General features: G+C 41.7%; 1 protein-coding gene across 2 annotated transcripts in view; it reads right to left on the minus strand.

Moving 5' to 3' along the window:
• Window positions 1-5,450: 5,450 nt before the first annotated feature.
• LOC135902637 (centrosome-associated protein 350-like) overlaps window positions 5,451-19,516 on the minus strand; it is a 262,164-nt gene continuing 248,098 nt past the window's right edge. For both annotated transcript variants that reach the window (XM_065432834.1, XM_065432833.1), the window contains one exon: window positions 5,451-7,058. In XM_065432834.1, coding sequence (XP_065288906.1) covers window positions 6,710-7,058 — 349 coding nt within the window. In that variant the 3' untranslated portion in view covers window positions 5,451-6,709. The remainder of the gene's footprint in view (window positions 7,059-19,516) is intronic.

Consider the following 19,516-nt stretch of genomic DNA (forward strand, 5'->3'; position numbering starts at 1 on the left):
GGGTCCACCCCCACCCCACCAAATCGCAGGGCACTGAATAAAGTTATTTGAATGAATTCATGAAATGAATGAATGAATGAATGAATGAATGAATGAATGAATGAATGAATGAATGAATGAATGAATGAATGAACATGGCCGGTAGCCTGGACACTTGGAAGATTGAACAAAAAGATTAATTTTTCATTCTGGGCCCTGAGCTAAACTGCTCAGGATGCTGCTCCTGATAGTTATGCCAGACCAACACGCACTGCCATGTTAGGTTATTCACACTACATGGCCCAACCATCACGCATACTCTAAGAATGTGTCACAAGGAAACCACACACACACAAGCGCACATACACACGTACACACACACACACACACAGTGGGGAAAAGCAGGCAAGTGAACAAGCAATTGGCAAATACGGTGACGGTTCTAGGAACGCCAGAGGAGAGATGCTGGTAGAATTCGAAGAAAGGAATAAGCTGAGAATAATGAACACTTTTTTCAAGAAACGTAGCAACAGAAAATGGACCTGGGAAAGCCCTAATGGTGAAACAAGAAATGAAATTGATTTCATACTTTCTGCTGATCCCAGCATAGTGCAGGATGTTCAAGTAATAGGTAGGGTAGTGATCATAGGTTAGTGAGGGCCAGGATCCACCTCAACTTAAACAGAGAAAGAGTAAAATTGGTCAAGAAAAAACAGGTCAACTTAGAGGTAGTAAGGGTAAAAGCAGACAAATTTAGGCTGGTACTTGCAAACAAATATGCATGCTTAGAACAGAGATGAAGATGACATAGAGGTAATGAATGACACCGTAACAAGACTGGTTTCAGAGGCAGCAATTGAAGTGGGAGGCAAGGCACCAAGGCAACAAGTAGGCAAGCTCTCCCAAGTAACAAAAGACCTAATAAAGAAATGACAAAGAATGAAAGTGTCCAACTCAAGAGATCAGATAGAACTTGTGGAACTGTCAAAACTGGTCAACAAAGCGAAAATAAGGGATATTCGAAATTATTATGTGAGAAAGACTGAAGAAGCCGTAAAATATGGAGCAGTATGAAAACAGTGAGAAGAAAACTTGGCATCGACAAGCCAAGATGTATGCACTGAAAGGTAAGCAGGGTAATATCATCAGCAATTTAGATGATATAGTAAAAGCAGCGAAATAATTCTATACTGACCTGTACAATAAATACTCATAGGAGTCAGCATACCTCCATTCGAAGCAGTAATGAACAGGTTACAGAGGCTCCTTCTACAAATGGCGATGAAGTTAGAAGGGCCTTGCAAGACATGAAACGGGGAAAAGCAGCAGGAGAAGATGGAATACCAGTTGATTTAATCAAAGATGGAGGAAACATAATGCTTGAAACACTAGCGGCCCTTTATATGAACTGTCTACCGATGTCAAGGGTCCCAACTGGAAGAATGCCAGCATTATACTAATCCACAAAAAGGGAGATGTTAAAGAATTTAAAAATTATAGGAACATTATCTTACTTCTTCATTATCTTAGTATTATACAAAATATTCACCAAGATAATCTCCAATAGAATAAGAGAAACACTAGACTTTAGTCAACCAAGGGAACAGCTAGGCTGGCTTCAGGAAAGGATACTCTACAATGGATCACATTCATGTCATTAATCAGGTTATCGAGAAATCTGCAGCTTGCAATAAGCCTCTCTATATGGCTTTCATAGATTACAAAAAGGCATTTGATTCAGTAGAGATACCAGCAGTCATAGAGGCATTACGTAATCAATGAGTATAGAACACTTATGTAAATACCTTAGAAAATATCTACTGAGGTTCTACAGCTACCTTAATACTACACAAGCAGAAAGATACCCATAAAGAAATGGGTCAGGCAGGGAGACACAATCTCTCCAATGACTGCGTGCTTGGAAAAAGTATTCAAGCTATTAAACAGAGAAGGTTTAGGAGTAAGGATCGACGACGAATACCTCAGCAACCTTCGCTTTGCCGAGGACATTGTTCTATTAAAAAACGCTGCGGTCGAGTTACAACAAATGATTGAGGACCTTAACAGGGAGAGTGTAAGAGTGGGGTTGAAGATTAATATGCAGAAGACAAAGATCATGATACATAACCGGGAAAGGAAACAAGAGTTCAAGATCGCAAGTCAGCCTCTACAGACTGTGAAGGAGTACATTCACCTTGGTCAACTAATCACTGGGAACCCTGATCATGAGAAGGAAATCCATAGAATAAGAATAGTTTGGATCGCACACGACAGACATTGCCAGCTCCTGTCTGGAAGCTTACTATTATCATTGAAAAGGACGGTGTACAATCAGTGCATTTTACCAGTGCTGACATATGGGGCAGAGACTTGGAGTTTTACGAATTGTAGCCGGTGAGCTTGCAAGACTTATTCACTTGAAATTATTTTCAAGGATTACACCAGTTTCAAGATATTTGCCTCAGTGTCGGACAAAATACATGGGCATTTCAACTACTTCCGTGCTTCAATGCATAAAATAGCGTTTTGTTAAAAAAGTGCAACAATGCATTTTTAAGGCAAGTTTGAAGGCGCACATCTCCAAACTGGTGTCGTGCTGGAAGTTCAAAGTGGAGACACCTTGCAAACTCACCTACTACAATTAGTAAATTGCCATATGTGCCATGACGTGATTAACTTAGAAGGTAATTAGTGAACTAAAAATGACTACCCTATTAAACCTGTAGTAGCATGCCAAGCTTTTTTCTCAGCTAACCGCTTCACCCATCATTAATATTTCTCTCGCCAATGAGCTCACCATTTCACATACTGCTTGAATATACGGTTTCCTCATAATACATTCTTGGAACACGAAACTTGTGTGTAAGATAGGTGGGCTATGCAGTGTGAAAAAGTCGCAGAGGCACTCGTCTTTTTATGTGCATAGAATGCGAAAACAGTATAATTCTTCCACACGATATTTTTCACTCGGTCATGCGTTCGAATTGGGCTAAGTCAATTTTGAGGCTGGGCCAAGTCAATTTTGGGGGTGGGCCAAGCCAATTTTTGGAGTGGGCCAGGTTGGTTTTGAATGCGAGTCAACTCATTTTTCGAATTGGGCCAAGTCAATTTTGGGGGTGGGCCTGGTCGATTTTGGGAGTGGGCCAGGTCAGTATTGAAAGTGGGTCAACTCAATTTTCGGATAGGACAAAGTCAATTTTTTGGGTGTGGGTGCGTCAGTCCAACATCATGGCTATTCACCATGGGATTTCGCAGTGCAAGCCGCAGCAGGTCAAGCGCCGGGAATGTGACGTCATCACTTGGTCATTTGGGTTTGGTACCATCAGATATTAATGCCACATGGACACCGAATTTTCAGCTTCATTGGGGCATGTAATGCTTTCACGTTAATAATGTAGCATGGCAGTGCGTGTTCAAAAGACAATTGCACTAGGCTAGCAGTTTAGCATTACGCAGAAGCAACATTCTGAGCAGTTTAGCCCACAGGACCCAAAATGCTAAATATTTTTTTGTTCGTTACTATGTAAGGGTTGTAAGATGGTTGTTCTTAGAAGTGTCTTGCATCTACTCACCTTTGAACATGTGTATGGGCACTCATGCATGACGCTGCCAGAGATCTAAAAATGCAGTTTCACCACATATGCACTCACTGTCAAGTCAGATATGTCTAGGACACCTGGTAGCTTCCGGGATGCTGTTTACACTGCGCAGCAGCAGCACAAGTCTCACACGCTTGCTATCACTATCATTGCTTCATCTTTCGAGCAAAACTGGAATTAATAAATGACTGTGCACATTTATGGACTTGTATTTGTGAATGCGCAACAAAGCTGGCACTGCTTCTTAGAACACACATTTCACTTTTGTGTTATAACCGATTCCTCTGAAAACAGGATCAACCAATTTTTTTTCTTCTGTATTTATACACAAAGTAACAGTGCATCATAAAACCACAGGTCACTTGACTCTGTCGAATGCTAGTTGCTGTGACCTTCAAAGAGTCTGCTAACTAGACGCTTTGCATTTATTTGGAAACTAAACAACAGCTCTCTGACCTGTTCAATATAATGGTGAAGTCCACTAAAATGAGTTTGTCTAAAAAAAAAGTCTACTGGACTTTTCGTTTGTGGCTTGCATCTATCAAGCTGCAATTTAAGCCAGATAGCGTCCTGGCAGAGGCAGTACGATCATTAAAACTTGGTTACACAAACTCATAAGAATGGATTATACTTGTAACGTAACTTGCTGCCATACTCTAATAAGGATACCAATAATCAAACTAATACCAAATGCACCTGTTGAAGCACAACAGCCTCGACATGACAGATCTCATTGATGACTAGAGTATACTATGTCTGAAAGTAAACTAGACAAAAAAGAGGCCTTGGGAAACTGCAGAATGCATAGCAGTGTGAAAGGAAGACACTGCACAAAAAGACAAAAACAGGATGGGCCAATCTGAAAGGGCACAGATCTGAAGAGGTGTCCATGCATCATGTGTTGACAAAATACTTGGATGCCGAAAGACGAACACCAGGCCATATGTAAACTGTATAACCAGTGCCGTTTATGAAAAACTGTTGCAATCTAGGATGACCTATGTAGGATGGCAGGAACAGGATAATGCATTTGGACACAGAGCTCCTGCACTCAGAAAGTCATGAACAGGGGCATAAGTGTTCAGTAAACCATCATCTTGAAAAGGGGTTCGAGGAGTAGCGCACAAAAGCACAACACAAAGAAGAGTATAAAAAATTGATATCTGGGGTTTTATGTGCCATAACCACAATCTGATTATGAGGCATGCCACTGTGGGGGACTCCGGATTAGTTTTGACCATCTGGCTTTCTTTGATGTGCACATAAATCGAAGTACATGAGTTTTCGCATTTTGCTACCATCGAGATGCAGCCAACGCGGCCAGGATCAAACGAGAGTATTGCATGGTGTTTTTTGTGCACTCAATGCTACTGTATACTGCAATGTTATTGTATACTGCAGCATTACATTTTTTAAAGCACACAGCACATTTGCATCCATTACTACCTTGCAATCATTCTTTGTGCAGACAAATGCATTCAATTTTGAGAGCACTGCTACTTCCAGCCAAAATTCTAGCACACTTTTTTTTTTTCTCGTAGAAACTTGCCAATAGTGGACAATGCCAAAGGTTTGGGGCATTTCAGATAATCAGATTGTGGTTATGGCACATAAAACCCCAGATATCCATTTTTTATACTCTTCTTTGTGTTGTGCTTTTGTGCGCTACTTCCCAAACCCCTTTTCAAAATGATGGTTTACTGAACACTTATGCCCCTGTTCATGACTTTCTGAGTGCAGGAGCTCTGTGTCCAAATGCACTATCCTGTTCCTGCCATCCTACATAGGTCATCCTAGATTGCAACAGTGTTTCATTTTTGTCAATGTTCACACTGTTGGAATCAAAATGGCCACACAGGCCGACGATAAGACTTCTGAAAAACGAAAAATTCAATTTATTCTGCAAGCTTTCACAAATGGTAATTGAGAATGAGAACAAGATCAACTTGAGGCAAAATCTGCTACCACTTCTCGCTCTGTCTGGCTGAGCAGTCCCACAGTTGAAAATAGCACATTTGTTAAAAGTAAGGGAGAGCAAATACTCAAAATTTTCAAATACGAATTGAATACTGAACACTAACTACATTTGTATTTGAAAAGGAACTATTCAGCATTACGATCATTTGAAAATAACCAAATATTTTACAAAAGTCGAATGTGAAAGTCTGATTACTGTTCTTCTAAACAAAGTACCGGAAATTATTAGAAATGAAACAATGACAAAAGTTCTTGAAGCAATGCAAAAACAAAATGGGTAATGCAAGCTTTGTTTTCGGTTTCATGGCAAAAGCCTGATCAACAGTGACATGCTCTGTGTGGCTGGAGAGCTGAAAGAGTTGTTTCTTCGAGCAGGGAGTATGCCTCTTTCCTGATCACATGGAACAATTGGTTTTACACGAACCTGCGTTGTTTGCTTGTCTGTTATTTAATATTACTGGCAGTCTAGTCGTGCAGCAGTTTTATCTTTTATGCTACAACGTACAATGTTTTCCTTGCGATGGGCCCTTGTACATGTGTCTATGGCACAGAAGTACCTCAGCAGAACTAGTTCTCTTTTTCCACTTCTGACCTTTTTCTCGGCAGCCATATATTTAGCGTTTATGGAAAGCTTGTCATAAAGCAGCCATTATTTCTCTGAAAGCTTGTTTGCAACCAGTCTCTAATATGGTTGAGAGGCTATTCATAGTTTCTTAAGGACAATTAGTAACCATGTTTAGAACTGATACTTGTGCCTGATAATGAGCTCTCTTTTTTGTACTAGTCAGTAGAGACATGGTACCTAACTACATCGAAATAAATATTCCTTCTACAAATATGTGCGTCTGCATTAGACTAATCAATATTTGATTCCATATTCAATACTTCCTTTTTGTATTCAATTCGTATTCAAAAATGTAATATTCACCCATCTCTAGTTAAGTGATCACTTTGTGTAAACTGCTCTCAAATCTGAAAACATGATTATCTGACCAGCAAATTCTACTACCAGCTGTCAGTCTGACTGGTGCAGGATGCCTATAATCAAGCAGTAAATGCCTTCCGCAAATTGTCCTTCTACAGAAGAATATTCACTGCAGTCACTGAGCATGCTCCGACAAAAAACTGAACAGAACCGTGGGCTATACTATCTGTCATCTGAACTGCCAAAGTGACTTTAGAGTTTCAAGGGTGTCATCCACCAACAGGTGAAAAATCGCATTGGCCACCTGGTCTTTGACAATGACTTCCTCACGGCTGTAATCCACCCACTCAGACTCTTCTCCTCGGGCTTCGGAAGAGAGAAGAATGTCCACAAAATTCAGTCCTTGATCATCAAAGTTGCGGAATGCAAGTTCAGAATTTTCATGGAGTCCTGGCACTGACATCACCTTGCTTCCCACAATAGAGACAAAAGATTCAAGTGTAGCCGGCAAAGGTTGCTTTCTCCTAAGACGCACATTTCGCTGCCAGGATGGTGGAGAAGTATCTGTGGCTTCAGTGCTGAAAAAAAAAAATTAAATAAAAGTTGCATTGTTACATATCTTAAGTATTCAAATGACAACTACAAGTTGTGGCACTAGTTGCTTTTATTTCTTGCTTTTCTTATGCGCCAAGTTATCTTCGCATCCATATCAGGTGTTTGTTAGGTAACAAAATATAGTGAAATGGGGGGGGAGCGATGTGAGAAAAGTTGCCACAACTCATGCTACAAACTTAAGTAAAGCATGAGAGAGTGGGACAATGTGGCTACATTAATATTCACACTACACGGCATATCTTTTTGCTCATATTCAAAAGGTCCACATATAGTGAAAACTTGTGCTGCTTCTCAATGGACTTCCTATGCTGAACAAGGATTGGGTGGCTAAACAAGTTAGCACTTTTTTGTACTAACCGAAGGCTAACTCTGATGCAGTGAGATACAACTACAGGCTTGACAATGCTACAAATTTTATTTTAGGTTCAAGCTAGACTTAGCTGAGCAGTTACCACTTGCCATCTTTGCATTAATGAACTTTGTAGCCCTGCTCAATTAGGTAGCAGGTATGGTCTGAGAGAAATTCATAGACTCTTGAATGGCAACACCAAACAGCCCTTATTGGATAACTGAAAAGCACATTCATTTACTGACTCAAAGCACAAATGAACTAAAGCATCAACTTCAGCAGCTGCAAAAAGGCAAAATAAATGTAAATTTACGATTGTTTTATATGATTTTCATGGAGTGAGTCTCAATGTAGTACAGTGTGCTCAGTAAGGCATTGCAGGTCTGGAGCACTGCAGGGGCCAAATTTCATGGCCCGAGCACGCCATTAGAAGCCCGGGCCTGGCCTGCACCCGTGGCTTTAAGCCCAGGCCCTACCTAGGCCTGTGCCGGCATTACCAGGCCCTCCCCAGGACCACGGGAGGAACTCCGTGTACATGCCTTAAAAATGCCATTGCTCAAAAAACGTTTTTCCACAGAGCAAGCAAATACAGCTAACATAAACAGGCCAATGGAAGCAAAGGCTGGGTTAAAAATTTTGGGCAAGGCATTTAATTTCAAACTCTTGTGTAGGCTTTACGTCATAAGCACTAAGGATTATACAGTCAAATACCTTTATAACGAAGTACTTGGGACCTCTAATATCCTTTGTTATGCAGGTTATTCCGTTGTGAAGGTCATGCACCATGCTATTCACAATAGAGCAGGCTATAAGCACGTTCAACAAAAGAAAACTTTTATTTACATGAATAAAAGAGAAATTTTGTGAAATAGGCTGCTAATTTTTCTGCACACAAGTTGTCCAACAGAATTTGCGACTGCAGCCAACCTTATCCCATCCAGGTTCACAGAATGCTCAGAGGTGAAGCACAGGAGCTACACAAAATAAAGCTGCAGATTTTCAAATGCTGCTACCGCCTCCCTCGCCATCAAAATTCTTTGTTCCTTCATTGGCATTCGCATCCTTCCCACCTTTATTCCCACCAATTACGATTATGTCATCACGTCATCAACTGTAACATATTCATCAACCGTCGCAGCCGTTGATGAGTTAGAACAAGTAGTATACAAGTTGAGCCATTCCTGAATTACTGCAGCAGAAGTACTTCTGCACACAGCTCCTCAGCAGGAATGCTAATGTACATGTACACAGTGCTCATGCCAGCAGTGAAAGCCAGAACACTGCTCCAATTCCGTCAGAGCCAATTAAGCAGAGCTTGAAGGTATGATCTATGTTGTTACACAGTGCAGAACAAGATAGAACAACTACCGGGTATCATACCCTGCATGAAGGTAACTTGGCATGATTTGGCGACGCTTTTGCAGCTCAATGAACTCTGCATTATCTATATACTCCTTCTACACCTACATAACATGCATGAGCTGTTCTCGCACATCAATAATGTGACAGCACGACGGTGGCAGCAGAAACAAACCTCTAGTGTCCCAATTGCTATCACAATAAATATATTCTTGCAAACAGTTCTTACAGCAAAAAAAAAAAATAAAAAATGATAAAATTATCTTAGGTACAAAAGCAGCCAAAAGTTCAAGCACACATATCCTAATTTGGACACTGGAATAATGAAGATGGGAAACGCACTGCCACACTAGCCCTCCAGAGCCCACAAAGAACACTGTGAATACGGTTAAGGTGGAAGCCATCTATGTTTTACATTGCAGCAACCACAAACCAAACGCCAAAGTAGCGTAATAAATGAAAAGCAGCAAAATGATGCAACTGCAATAAAATAATCATATCTGCAGTGATAAAATAGTGCAATAGCAAAAGCATTAACAGTCCAACAGTATCAAGAGCTGTCATTAGTATTTTTTTTATAACAAAGTCTCTTTTTGTACATAAAAAAATTAAAATTCTTTTTAGAAAACAAGAACCAAGCGAAAAACGAATCACAACAGTTTTTTTCCTTTCCCATTAAGCACCACACTTTTGAACTTGCAGCTTTCTAAAGAATGCCTTTCATCTATGCAGTGTGCCCGCATGTATTCGAAAGCACGACCTAGGTGAAAGGGCTTGTGCATGGTACAGGCCCTCAGCTTCTATATTGAGCCCGGCCTAGGACCGTGACTTAAGCCCAAGTCTGGCCCAGGCTCAAGGGCATCAGGCCTGGCCAGGGCCCGAGCCCGCCAGAAGACACTTTTCCTGGCCCGGCCTGCAGGCTGGGCTGGGCCAGGTCTAGGCTTTCATGCTGGCCCGGGCCCCTGCAGTGCTCTATGGCAGAGTGCATTATTTCACATTCAATGGAAAGAATAGAATCTATTGGAACACAACTGCAATAGCTCATATTTTTGCAAGGTTGTTGTGAAGCAAATAGCCTAAACCGCATTCAAAGGGCAAGCAAGCAGTCAAATGTACAAAATTCAATTATGCTGTTGCCATGACAACCTTCTATGAATATTTCACTGCTTTTATGTTGCAGCAGTTAATAATATAATAATAATAGTTGGGGTTTTACGTGCCAAAACCACTTTCTGATTATGAGGCACGCCGTAGTGGAGGACTCCGGAAATTTTGACCACCTGGGGTTCTTTAACGTGCACCTAAATCTAAGTACACGGGTGTTTTCGCATTTCGCCCCCATCGAAATGCGGCCGCCGTGGCCGGGATTCGATCCCGCGACCTCGTGCTCAGCAGCCCAACACCATAGCCACTGAGCAACCACGGCGGGTATGTTGCAGCAGTTGCAAACCAGTTCAGTAAAAAATGAGAGCCATCTGTCAGAAACACACACTTTGTCACCAGCGAAGAAGGTATCACAGCCAGCACTTAGGCATAGGCACAGATGTGTGAACACATTAACTGCTTGGACAGACTCCTTGGACCATGACAGGCCAACCAAAACATCAGTTCCTGGACCAATGACTAGAAGGCATGTTAGGTTAACAGTGCATAAATAAAACGTTTGAAGTGAAGCAAGAAGTTTTAATTCCCAAAAGTTTCTTGCTACATTAAGAGCCTCAATCATAAAATGTTATGAATCTAAAAAAGCTTCACATTTGTCACAATAGTGTACTACAGTGAAACCCACTTATAACGGTACCAGTTTTAACAATATATCGGATATAACAATAAGTAGCCAATCCATCGTCAACTTTCGTATGTGTTCTATGGCAAAATAAACTGCTTATAACAATGGTTCTATGCTGAATTATCAGTCATAACAATTAAATCTGGCTAGTGGGTGTGAGTGCTAAAAGGAAAAAAAAACTAAAATTCAGAAAAAGAAGAAAAAGACAAAGGAAAGTGAGCCACTGCACTTGTTTTCCTCAATTTCTAGTTCTTTTTCTTTTTGGTGCAGATACCTAGCATTTCTAATTATATTCTATAGTTATAGTCAATATATTTTAATCTGAGTATGTTTTTAAAACTGGCAATGCTATATAAATGGGTCCTGGCTGTACTTTTTCTGTCTAAAATATTTTGGATGTTTGTCTCTTGTCTGACGAGAAGGTTTAAGGTCTAGTCAAGCTGCTCTTTTGCAACTTTTTTCCTGATATCCTCCATAAACTTGTATATTTATGGAAATAAATTCATTCATTCAATTCATTCATTCATTCATTCATTCTGTTTTTCTCTTGCAACCTGGTTAGCAGTTGGCATCGGTTAGTATCGGTTATAACAATATGATTTCCTTGGCACTGAATATTGTTATAAGCGAGTTCGACTGTATTAACACTGCAACCAAATGTGAACAGAAGGAAGCATTTCACGAAATATGCTATATTTGATTGCATGTCACTGATGAACCTATTAAAGCAACAATATTTTACAACATTATCCACTGAAAACCAGCCTTTGTAATGTATGTTTCACATGAATTAACTTTTATATGAGCGAAAACTTTTTTATTCAAGTAAGTCTTACTCATACACTTCGTCTGTCCACAGTTCAGTTGTTAATCTTACCTTAGTTATGAATCAGCTAGGTCAGTTTAATACCACTGACACTCCTAATAGATTTTAGGAAGAACAGGAGGAACAGCAATGAATATTTACTGCAGGTGTACAAGGTCAGTGTGCTTTCTACAGAGGATCCTCAAACAAGCTGAAACATTCGAAACTGGCACCTTCTATACAGAAAAAGTGGTTCCTCAGAACCATTACATCACATCTGTGGCTAAATATTTCTATAGGAGTGACAGCAGTGATGAAACCATGGCTGAAACCATAGGTTTCATCACTCATAGGCCAGTTCCTTAATGGAATGTACTGGCCCAACAGCACAATGTCATGACTTCGAGCTTCAAGCCTTGTGACACTGTAATGGACAATGTTGAAATGAACCATAGTGAGCAGACTCTATGGGAAAGCAGATTTCCCCTTCACAATACATGTGATACAAGGTGAACATAGCTAGTTTTTTTCTTACTTACTAGGTTCTAAAGCTCTTTACAAGATATTTAGCAGATACAACAGCAGCACTGAATGTAACCATTGCTCATGCAGTGATGCTGCATGAGCTGCCAGAAACCATATGTTTAACATTAACAACATACTTAAATGCATTACAAAATGTGTTAAGTAACTAGGAGCTAACTCTGTACATCAACTCAGGTGTTGAACAATCGCTCACTGATTCACATATCTCCTGCGGTCATTTTGCTGTCCCAAATTTGCACTGAAGTAAAATTTAACCTTGTGAAGGCAAAGATTTGCCACTGTCATTGCAAGCTGAATTTACAAGAATTAATGACGTTCCTGTAGAAGTACAAGACATGATTCACACGAGTCCTTAAGTCGTGGCCAGCTATCTTACTGCAATTCTGAAGATCTGGAGCACATCATCCTGTACTACTGAACTCAGTCTTTATAATGTTCTACCTCTCAGCACTTCACCTCCAAAAAAGTGAATGGAAGCACTACTCTTTGATTGCAGGAGTCAATGCAGATCAATGATACTCGATTTCTACACTCTCAGTTCCTGCAATTCCTGAGCAAAACGTTTGTAACCAGGTGCTCTCAGCATCTGCTTGAATGCATCTGCTTGAAGTAAAGGTGTGCTTCTCAAGCAACTTCTTCTTGTGGGAATAACCAAGAGGCATTATTCAAGAGCAGTGCCCTTTTCAGTCAAGGGGTAGCACTGTGGTCCCGTCAATGGAGTCAAGGAATAAATCCTCGAGTGTATGCTGTGAATAGGAGGGAAAGCCTAAATTTGAATAATGAACTATTATAACAAATATTGAATTACGCGCTCGATGATGGGATCGCACCTGTCCCTCGGCACAACAGCCCGATGCTCAACCCAGTTAGGCCACAATCACACATATACTTCTATCGTGCCAACAACAACTACAGCCTTGGATATGATCACTGCATGCATCACATAGTGTAGCATAAGTATGTGAGAGCACAGTCACATGCACCAGTTTCTTTTACACCAAAGATGCAGGAGTGAAATGAACTAAATTATAGCATTTGATAAATCGCTTCTTGGAAGCTTTGCTTCACAATGGTTACTTAGGTCTTCCACATGGAACATGCTGAATTCCAATAGACCTTTTCATCTAGTGAGGAGGAAAGGGTGCGTGGCGAGCCTTCCCTCCTCTCTGGCTTGTGTGAAGCAGCACTGTGATGCTTGAGCGTGTTGCTGTCGCATGCTGCGGAACGAATGGGAAATGTTCTAGCGCGTTCTCTGTGAAATTTATGTGATGTCAGTTCATACAAGGTCATCGGGGAACCACTGTGTAGCCTTTCGCTGCAGTGGTAACTACAGCATGCGGAAAAGTTCTCGTGGCAGTGCAAACATGCCGACATGCATCACCAGCAGCAGTGTGTGTATGTGTTGTGAACTATTTTGGCTGTACTGTATCAGTTTCGACTCAATGAAGAGAACAATTGCCAGCATGAATTAGAACATCTTTTCACTATCAGATCGCATGGTGTAGGAACTAAAACACAAGTGCATACTGGTGTATCGCCAACCCAACACAGCCCCAAAACATCTAAGTGCAAGTCATAAAATATTTGTGTCAGCCACCAGCATCATTCTCACACATTTCAAATCTAGTAGACTTGAAATCACCATACTATGTCTACACTACAGATTCCTGTATGAGGCCTATGGTGTTGCTCAACACAGCTATCACTGCAGTAGGGAAACCAACATGATACATATATAAGCTTTGTGCTTCGACAATGCCTTTTTGCCCTGTAAAGCAGTAATACTTGAAGATGGTCGCAAAAATGAATATGACGGCTACTTCTGAGGACAAAATTTCCGTAATACGGGTGACTGCATTGTTGGAAAAAGGATGCACAAAATCTACAACAAAAAAATTGGATTTTTATTCTCTTTAAAAATAAAGAGAAAAAAAAAAAGAAGGACGGGCTAACAGCTGCAGTAAGATCTTGCATGGTCATGCCGCATGTTTGGAACATGCACTACCTAGAACAGATCTATAACACAGCATCTACCACTGCTTCGGATGCTTGCGCAGTCCGCAGACGGTCGCTCAACAAGTGTAATTCACACTGTATGGTATGCCATTATAGTAAAGATTTAACTAGGGTACTGCCAGTAGAACCCATTTATTGCTACACTCCTCTGGCTAACCTCATCATCGTCTTCTCTTCATTATCCCGCTGGCGATGTGGATCGCCACACACTCCCAATCGGCTGTCCTGGCCCCCACAATGATAATACGGTAGCATGTTCACAACTGAAGCCTTTTAAACTTTTCCACTGGATCCTTGGTAGTATATTGTCTTCAGCAGTCCTTGTTGTCTAGCTGTCTTGATGACATAGTAAGGTCCTGTAAATGGCGTTTTCGAATCAAGTCCCTTTCGGACCAGAATCCATGAATCTGGTTCAATCTCCAGCATCTTTGTGCAGTGTCTGCGGTCAAAATTCTTTTTCATTGTCGCTCTATATTTTTGTCACTGATGAGAAGCCTTGGGATGTTCCCTTAGATCAATTTGTTTCACTAAGCCCAATTCGTGGTCCGCTGGCAGCCATGAGCTCGTTCCAAATGCCACGAAATGGGGGCTGCATCCCAGGCCTGCTGTATATGATCTGTTTGATGTGCAGCAGTGGCTTCCAAGGCGCATTTCCAGCCGCCTTTGAATTCGGAATATAGTCATATGTACATCTTCAAGTCCCTTATCACTCGCTCTGCAAGGGAATTTGCTTCCAGATGGTAAGGTGCTGGGAAGCGAAGGGTGATATTTCTTTTCTAAGTCCAAAGTCACAGTTTTTCGCTTTTAAAGGCAGGGCCATTGTCTGTGATGACGACTCTGACGTTCTTGAAGAGTTCTCGTTCCAGTAATGATATCACACAGTTTGCGTCCTCCTTTCCAGCTTTGGCGGCTACAAGACGCGTGCACTCGTCCACGGCGACAAGGAATGCTTGCGTCCTCCTAACTCCCTCCCCCTTCTTTTTGATTTCAGCAAAATCAAGATGCACAACCTCGAAAAGGATATCACAATACTCTGGCAAGACCATCCTGTTACCTTTAGGCTTGTACTTGGCTTTAACAAGCTGACACGGATGACAAGTTTTTACATAATTTGTAATGTCTTTTTCATGTTTTTCCAAGTGACGCGCTGGGCTATTTTATGGTATGTCTTCCAGAATCCATCATGTCGTCCTGACTCTGGACTAGTGTGGTGAAGCTTCAGTACTGTTGGCACTTTGGTCTCCGGGACGTAAATTTTGCCATTCTTCACTTCCAGTTCCTGCATGCCTTCCCAAAGCAGTAGCAGGTTCATATTTCTAGTTGGGGCTTCATGTGGCACATGGAGTCGAGATATGGCATCGGCATCTTGATGTTTCGGTCCAGGGCGATGTATGACGTCAAAACTTAATTGTTGTACTTCACTAACCCATCGTGCTACTATTCTGCCCTTCGGCTGAGATAGCTCTAACAGGTACGTCAACACCTGGTTGACTGTTAACAGCCTAAAACCTAATGCGATGAGGCATTAAGTTTTTCTGGCATAGTCTCTTATGAATGCACAGAAATGGCCCGCCAGTCCCAAAAACAAAAGGAGGGAATGAACATCATACGGTTTCACCATTTTCTTGATGCGTTGAACACTCTCTTCGTTGGTGCTTTGCATTTCACCATCAAATACCCCTCCGAGGAAAACCACCTTATTGCAAAAAAACTCACTTTTCTTCATGTTAATTTTAAGTCGTGCGGTGCTTAGTGCCTCAAGTACTTTACACAAATGTTCCTCGTGGTTTTCCCTTGTCCTGGAGAAGACAATGATATCATCCCATATACATTGCAAAATTTTGCAATGAATTTGCTCAGCGTTTCGTTCATCATCTTCTGGAACCATGACCCAGAATTCTTCCAGCCAAATGGTAACCGATTATACTCATAGATGTCGAAAGGTGTGACAAATGCCGTAAACTTCTTAGTCTCTTCTTCCAGTGGTACTTGCCAGTACCCCTTGCATAAGTTTATACGTGAAAACCATTTGCATCCTCCATTCTCGTCAATGATGTCACCTATCCTAGGCATCGGATATGATGGAAAAAGGTCGGTCTGCTTGTTTATCATTCGGTAATCAGCGCACAGTCGGAATGATCCATCTTCCTTTGGTACAAGGGTAATAGGGGAAGCAAAACAGAATGTCGATGGCCTAATGATCCCTGCTTTTAACATGCCTTGAAGTTCTTGTCTTAGCCATACTTTCTTTTCATGGCTGAGACTATACGGCTTTTTTATGATGAGTGTGCTGTCGCGCAGCAAGAACGGCACCTCAATCGTGGTTGTGGCTTCGGAATATGGCCCAATGCAGATTAACTCGGGGAACTTCAGTGGCACGTCTTCTGCGCATGATGGGTTTCGTTCATTGGGTTTTTCCGTCAAACACATAGCTTGCTCAGGTTTTTCAATAGTCACCTTGTCATTCTATAGTATGTTGATCTTCATATTCTTCATGTTTGGTAGTGATAAAAGAAAGGCGAAGTTCACCGCCGACACGACGAGCGCTTCCACCTTGAACTTCTGACCATCAAACTCAAGAGCTGCCGTTGTCCATTTATGGTAATCTTGAGATGAACCATCGTAGCTACATACACGAATAGGCTTTCCGGATATGATGCTGGTTGACTCCACTATAGTTTCATTAATTAGGCTCACGGAAGCACCAGTGTCAATAAATGCTGACATGTTTCGGTTGTTTACAAGCATCGGCACTGTCAGAACATCCAATTTAACAAGGAACACCGTTTTTTCAGCATATTGGTGAGATCCTGTAGTGCCTGAACTATTAGAGGTATGGCTGGTTGTGAAGTACCGAGCCTCACATGGATTTGTCGCTCGGTCTAGAGTTGTGACTCTTGTCTCTTTTGATGGCATATTAAAATCTGTCGTCATGTCGTGCGCCAGTGACTGAAGCAGTTGGTACATTGTGCTTGGCGACCTAGCGAGAACTTGTTTCTGGCCCTTTCTTGTCATACCGTGCATAATGAGGGCGATAACTGACGATTCTGGAAGTTTGGGCTCGGCTGTACAAATTAAATGCCACTTTTCCAACACATACTCTCCGATGTTTTTGCTTTCTGTCTGTAGAATATGGCGTTATTCCAAAGTTCCACGGGATTCTTTTTGCATGCTGGAGAGAAACTCTCCTTCCACTCATTCCATGGTTCATGCAACTGCGAACTTAACCGAAGATCGTACCATTTCCGTGCGTTGCCATACAGAAATGCCCGCATGTTCTGTATGCGACCCGCGCCACTCAACCATGGGTTTGTGGAGCAAGCATGCTCATAAAAATGAAGCCAGGTGTGTACACCGGACGAATTGAGATCAAATATGTCTGGTTTTACGAAAGGCTGTTCTCTCTTGTTTCCACATCTTGACAGCGTAACAAGATCTACCAGCTGCTGCTGTTGCTTCATCTGGCATTTCTGAAGGTCAAGCAGTACATTCAGAACAGTTATATCACTGTCTGACAGCATTACAGCTAGCTGAGTTTCATGAGTTAAGATGGGTCCTTTAAAACAAGTTTTAGACTCGTCTTGTTCACTGGAAGCAGGAACAGTACTTTTAGTGACAGTGTTGTCAGCCGTAAATCCGGAGGCACTTGGAACGCTCCATAGAACATCAGGCATGGTGACATCCTCCAGCGGCCTGGCATGTTGTTCGCTACTTGCTTTGTAGCCTTCCATGGTGGTTCATCCTTCGTTGAACGCGACATTCATCTTCTCCACAGGTTCCTGTTTTCGACTGCGCCAATGTAAAGATTTCACTAAGGTACTGCCAGTAGAACCCATTTATTGGTACATTCCTCCGGCTAACCTCGTCGTCTTCTTCTCTTCTTCATTATCCCGCTGGCGATGTGGATTGCCAAAATTATTACTAACCAAACTATTTTATTCATGAGCAGAAACCTTGCCCAATAAATGGAGTTGTCCCACAATGAATGAACAGATAACAATTTGAACGCCTTTGTTAAAGGAAACAATACAACTTCTACCGTAGCAGAATGGTATTCAGGCTGTTACAATCATTGTGTATGTTTCTGAAGTACGCATTGCCCCTAAACCACAACTTAGAACTACAGGGAGAATGCTGTACTAAGGTCACATCAGTGAAACAAATTTTCAGAAATACGCAACTGATCTTCGAGGCTGATTGTACGCTCAAACACATGTGCACACATCGCGCACGGTTTGCTGTCCACCTCAATGCTGCAGAAACTCCAGTCATGCCAACTTAAACTACTTCAGTATACCTCACAGAACCGTTTCCCACGTAGAAGACGCCATGTCCTACTAAATAGACTGTGCAGTGTGAGAACAACCACCAGAAAGTACTGCTGAGCATATACTTGGCATACAGCACTGAGCGCTCAGCCAAGCCAGCATGCCGACTTCCCACAGATGGTGCCACTATGTACGCAATATGGTGGTGCCCATAAGAAAACAGTCCATAGGCAGACCTGCCAACCTTAGAATTCTAAAAATGAGGAAAACGTGAAAGCTGAAAAATACTAAAATTCTGTAAGAAATAGTAGGAATTGTTTCTTTATTCAATACTATGTTGACTGTTCATTAAAAGTTCAGACCTTATTCTGTATTGATGCCGTGAACATGTACTCTGCTCTTTATAGTAGCAGCAACAATGATCTGCATTGCAAATGAACAGAAATGTTGGAGAGGTTTATTAAAGGGACCCTGAAATGATTCTGATGATTTTGTACAAATGCATTGAGTCGTTAGGGTAGGTACTTCTGGTCATTAAGTGACACATCTAAGAGCTCTGCGTAAAGCGTGTAATTTATTATAAGGTTTTAAACATGTGCAATGCTACTGAGTGCAGTGGTGCCACTCTCCTGAGTTTCAGTCCCCCTGTCACCATCTACATCAACTTTATACATACTTAGCGGGCGCTACCCCATTGGCTACCCATCTTGCGTCAACATTAATTTTTCTAACTTTATGGTGGACTAATTAACTTTATGTTGGTGAATTTGTTTAAAATGTAACAGAAAGAGAATATACAACAACAATTTATCACCACACTCAAGCACTTCCGGCACACAGCAAAAGTCATCTACTTCTGCTACCACGTGGTCAGTTTGACGCGAGCTGCCTGGTCAGGGTTATTTTCGAGGTTTCTGTTTGCGAGGACCATAAATCACCCTTGTTGCAGTGTGGGCTGCAAATCTTACGACAGGCAACATGTCAAAGTACGACGTGTTCCTCTGCAAGGCAACAGGCGAGCAGAATGGCTGCAGTGAATTGGACTGTCAGTATCCGATCAGCGCCAGGATCAATGCGTTTACAGCCATCACTTCATGCCAGAGGATTACTGTCACAATAAAGAGTTTTAGCATGTCCGGTATTCCGGTAAATGCAGGCAGAGCGGGCATTTTGCAGGATGGGTGGAGGCGCAAACGTGAGCGGCCTGTAGGGTGCAGCCAGCCAGTGGCACAGAGCTGATATAGCAGTAACCAAGTGTATTCTACTTTGCTACTGGTCTAAATTTTTGG

The sequence above is a fragment of the Dermacentor albipictus genome, chromosome 1 (genome assembly GCF_038994185.2).
Source record: "Dermacentor albipictus isolate Rhodes 1998 colony chromosome 1, USDA_Dalb.pri_finalv2, whole genome shotgun sequence".
Lineage (NCBI taxonomy): Eukaryota > Metazoa > Arthropoda > Arachnida > Ixodida > Ixodidae > Dermacentor > Dermacentor albipictus.